This window comes from Pteropus vampyrus, unplaced genomic scaffold (genome assembly GCF_000151845.1).
Source record: "Pteropus vampyrus isolate Shadow unplaced genomic scaffold, Pvam_2.0 Scaffold70, whole genome shotgun sequence".
NCBI classification, from domain to species: Eukaryota; Metazoa; Chordata; class Mammalia; order Chiroptera; family Pteropodidae; genus Pteropus; species Pteropus vampyrus.
Genome location: NW_011888851.1, coordinates 2,820,825 through 2,824,900, shown reverse-complemented (window position 1 = coordinate 2,824,900; position 4,076 = coordinate 2,820,825). Strand labels below are relative to the sequence as shown.

The 4,076-nt window shown below is 35.3% G+C and overlaps 1 protein-coding gene across 2 annotated transcripts in view; it reads left to right on the top strand.

The window, feature by feature from the left end:
• The window catches only part of POC1B (POC1 centriolar protein B), a 96,154-nt gene that overhangs the window by 88,042 nt on the left and 4,036 nt on the right, over window positions 1–4,076 (top strand). For both annotated transcript variants that reach the window (XM_011361758.2, XM_023531551.1), the window contains one exon: window positions 1,369–1,584. In XM_011361758.2, the coding sequence (XP_011360060.1) occupies window positions 1,369–1,584 (216 nt within the window). The remainder of the gene's footprint in view (window positions 1–1,368; window positions 1,585–4,076) is intronic.

Sequence of the window (4,076 nt, the reverse complement as noted above, 5' to 3'; positions counted from 1 at the left end):
CATGCATTTTCATATGAATTATAAGGTCAAGTTGTCGATTTCTGCAGGGGGAAAAAAAGGCAGCTGAGATTTTGGTAGGGATTGCTTTGAGTCTGTATATATTAATTTAGGGAGTACTGCCATCTTACAATATTAAGTCTTCTGGTCTATGTACATGGGATATGGGATGTCTTTCCATTTATTTAGATCTTTAATTTCTTTAAATGATTGTTTATAGTTTTCAGTATACAAGTCTTACACTTCTTTTGCTAAATTTACTTCTATTTGATTCTTTCTAATGCTGTTGTAAATGGAGTTGTTTTCTTAATTTTATTTTCAGATTGTTCACTGCCATATATTTGGAGATTTGGGGGGTAAAATATATATAACTTACCATTTTAATCACCTTTAAATATACAATTCACTGGCATTAAGTAGGTATTTGCAGTGTTGTGTAACCATCCCCACTATCTATTTTGAGAACTTTTTCATCATTCCAAACAGAAACCCTGTGCCCATTAAGCAATAGGTACATTATTCTGCATTCCATCCCCCCACCCAGCTCATAGTAACTTCTACTGCACTCTGTCTCTCTGAATTTGCCTATTCTAGGTACCACATGTATGTAGAATCATACAGTATTTTTGTGTGTGTCTGGCTTACTTCACTTAGCATAATATTTTCAAGGTTCATCCATTCTTTTTTTATGACTAACTAATAGTTCATTGTATGTATATACCACATTCTGTTTATATATTTATTTATGGATGGATATTAGGTTGTTTCCATCTTTTGCTATTTTGAATAATTTTGCTATTAACATTGCTCTACACTATCAGTTCACGTCCCTTTCAGTTATTTTGGATATATACTTAGGAGTGGAATTGCTAGATCATATGGTAATTCTATGTTCACTTTTTTGAAGACCAGTAAAACTGTTTCTACAGGAGCTGCAGCATTTTATATTCTTATAGGCAGTGCGCGAGGGTTCCAATTTCTCTATGTCCTCACCAACACTTGTTATTTTCCACTTTTTTTATAATAGTCATCTTAATGGATGTGATTTGTTTTTAGATTAAGAATCAGACTGCATCTAACAATCTTTTTAATGGTACAACAGCTAATCCCCTTTAGTATATATGTACAAAGTATATATTACATTGAAAAAAATCAATGTGATATTGTGAAATTGTGAAAATGTAAAATTGTGAATTTTCTCTATTATTAGCTTTATTTTCTTCTCGTAATTGTAATTTTCCATAGTTTGCTATAGTTGAGGATAAACAATTAAATGAAAACTGGACTTTTAGAATATTGAAAACTTTTATATGTATAGCATTTTAAAGTTCAGAAAATATAACACTTCCTATCTTTTCTATGATGTTGAAGACAACGGAAACTACTGTTAGAACTCTACCAGACAAGGGTGAAGAGATGTGTGGATATTTCATGAATCCTTCTTTAATGTCATCAGAAAGTTCACCAACCTTGAAAAAGAAAACAGACGACGTGAGCGACCTCCCTTCTGAGAGTCAAAGAAGCATACCACTCGCTGTGACTGAAGCTTTAGAGCATATTATGGAACAGCTCAATGTTTTGACAGAGGTGAGTTGGCATGCTTTGCACTTGGGAGTAAGATATACAGAACAATGCTGGTTACAGCAGGTAGCAGAACTAGCAGAGCAGGGGGAAATTTTTCTTTCTTAGAAAGGCAAGCTCACAGTGGCAATCAGTATAGCAAGGCATGCTCTGCTGAGCTGCTCTAGCAAGGTCTTGTGGTGACGCTTCATGCTATAAATGTATTTGATTCTGGGCAGTAATGTTTTACCCTAAGAATTTTTGATATATTGTGTTCAGATGACAACATTATCAAAGATATGATTAGGGCCATAAGAAAAATGTTTTGGGATTAACCACTTCTAGTTAGAATGAAATATTAGCTATGTTTACAGTTCTTCACTCTAAAGGTATTCTCACTATGCAATACATAACTTCTCTCATTCCAAATTTCTTACATTGATGCTGTGTTCTTCTTGAAGTGATGGTTTTTGCATTCCAATTTTAGAATACTGTCTAGTCCTTTGATGCCAGTTTACCTTTTCAAAGAAGGAAAACCACGAATGTTACTATACCAAGGTCTTCCAACTCTCGGTCAGGAGATATAAATGTCATTTAAGGGAAGTGGTGTGTTGAAATCAATACACTAAGGGTTTCTCTTCCAGGTCTGCTGATTCACTATTTCCTTTGAAGAAGTCTTCTGTTGTTCCTCTTTGATAAATAGACTGAGGATACCAATATTTGTCAGAGCAGACATTGTCACAAGTTATACAGAGAGGCTATAATGTGATCATGAGAAATGTCAGTTACTTTTCCAGAGTATTTCAAGTTGAAATAGCTCTTGTATAAAAATAACCTAATTCTGTTCTCAAGCCTGGCTGTACATTATAATAACCTGGAAAGTTCAAAAGCATAGAGACACCCAGTTCTCATCGTGACAGGATTCATTTACACTGGTTTAGGATCAGGCCTTGGCATTGGTCTTTTAAGCACCCTGTGGGGTTCTGTTATAGAGCCAGGGTTTAGAGCCACTAAATACAGGGTGAGATTATTCAGCTCCATGCCAGATTTAGTTTTGGTCCGCTTATTTCCCATATTGCCATGACGTGCCCGCCTATACCAATGCAATGTTGGGAGCTAACATTGAGTCCTCGTTAGGACCTCTCCCAAGTGAATCTTCGTTCTCCACTCTTTCAGCTTTCTGACCCATTTCTCCGTCTTTTTTAGCCGATTCAAGAATAAATGAATCACTTTAAACTTTATTGACCGTCTCTATGATTTTTTCTTTAATTTTACATATGAAAGAAGTTGAAAGCAGGCAAAGCACACTTGCAAAGTGGGAACAGCGAATCTGTGGGCAAGTAGCAAGTAAAATGAACGTGTTCTGAATCATTTTAATTACAGATGACTGAACCTCTAATTCAGTGGCAGTGTTTATAACTATCTGTACCAAACTATAATTAGAAATAAATTAAAATGAAATGTTTTAGATGGCAGATAGAGTTAACCAGTGTTAAAGGTGTTGATAACATATGTCTCAACAGCCTTAGCATGTGGAATTGTGATAACATGTTAAAGTATCTGGCAAAATGCTTGCACCATAGTAGGCATTGAAGAAATGATAGGCTATGTTACCAGCATCACTATTATTTTTAGTTAGTCATAATGTCTAGTATGGAATATGAAAGCAAAAAATGTTAAATAATGAAATTTTTAAAAATCGGTTACCTTCAAAGGATGATAGGGCATCAGTTCATTATCATGGAACTTGCTGACTAAAATAACCACGCGTTTATTCTTCCTTTCCTCTATGAACTCTATCTCTGGATAACCAAATAGTAGATAAGGGGAGTGTCACTTATTTATAAATTATTACAACTAATAATTTTTAAAATTGTGGAATTCAAATATCGTTATTTGCAATCTCCAAGAATCAGTAGACCTTGTCATTGAGTAGTTACTCACATCATGAAAAGAGAAAGGACCAGACCTTATTCATGTATCTTCTTATGGGAGAATAGACCGCCACCTACAGCCTTAGCAAGGGATCTAACCTGTCTTAGCAAGCCTTTGATACAGCTGCCAACTGACAGGAAATAAGGGTAGAAGAACAGACTGCACTCTACCCTGAGTGTGCCATTTCTAAAATTCAGACTCGTGGAAATTCTACAGGTCAAATGGACTAAGACTGTCAGACGAATTATAACAAAAAGAAAGAGAAAGGATGTGAACCTATAGGTTAAAGTTGACTTGAAATGACATATCGAGTCTTGAAAATGAATATGACAAAATTATAATGGCTAGGGATGTACACCTGAAAGATAAAATGATAAAGAAATACAAGAAAGCGATTACTGTAATGTCATGATAGTGGCTATTATGGAGGAAAGGCAGGAGTGCTGATTCTGACAGGCACCTAGAAAGATCTGTGGAGTAGCTGGCAGAGTTCTAGTTCCTGACTTGGATGCTGGCTATAAGAATATTTTTCTCATGAGAATTCATTAAGCGAGATGTGTTTTATGTAGCTTCCTGAATCTGTT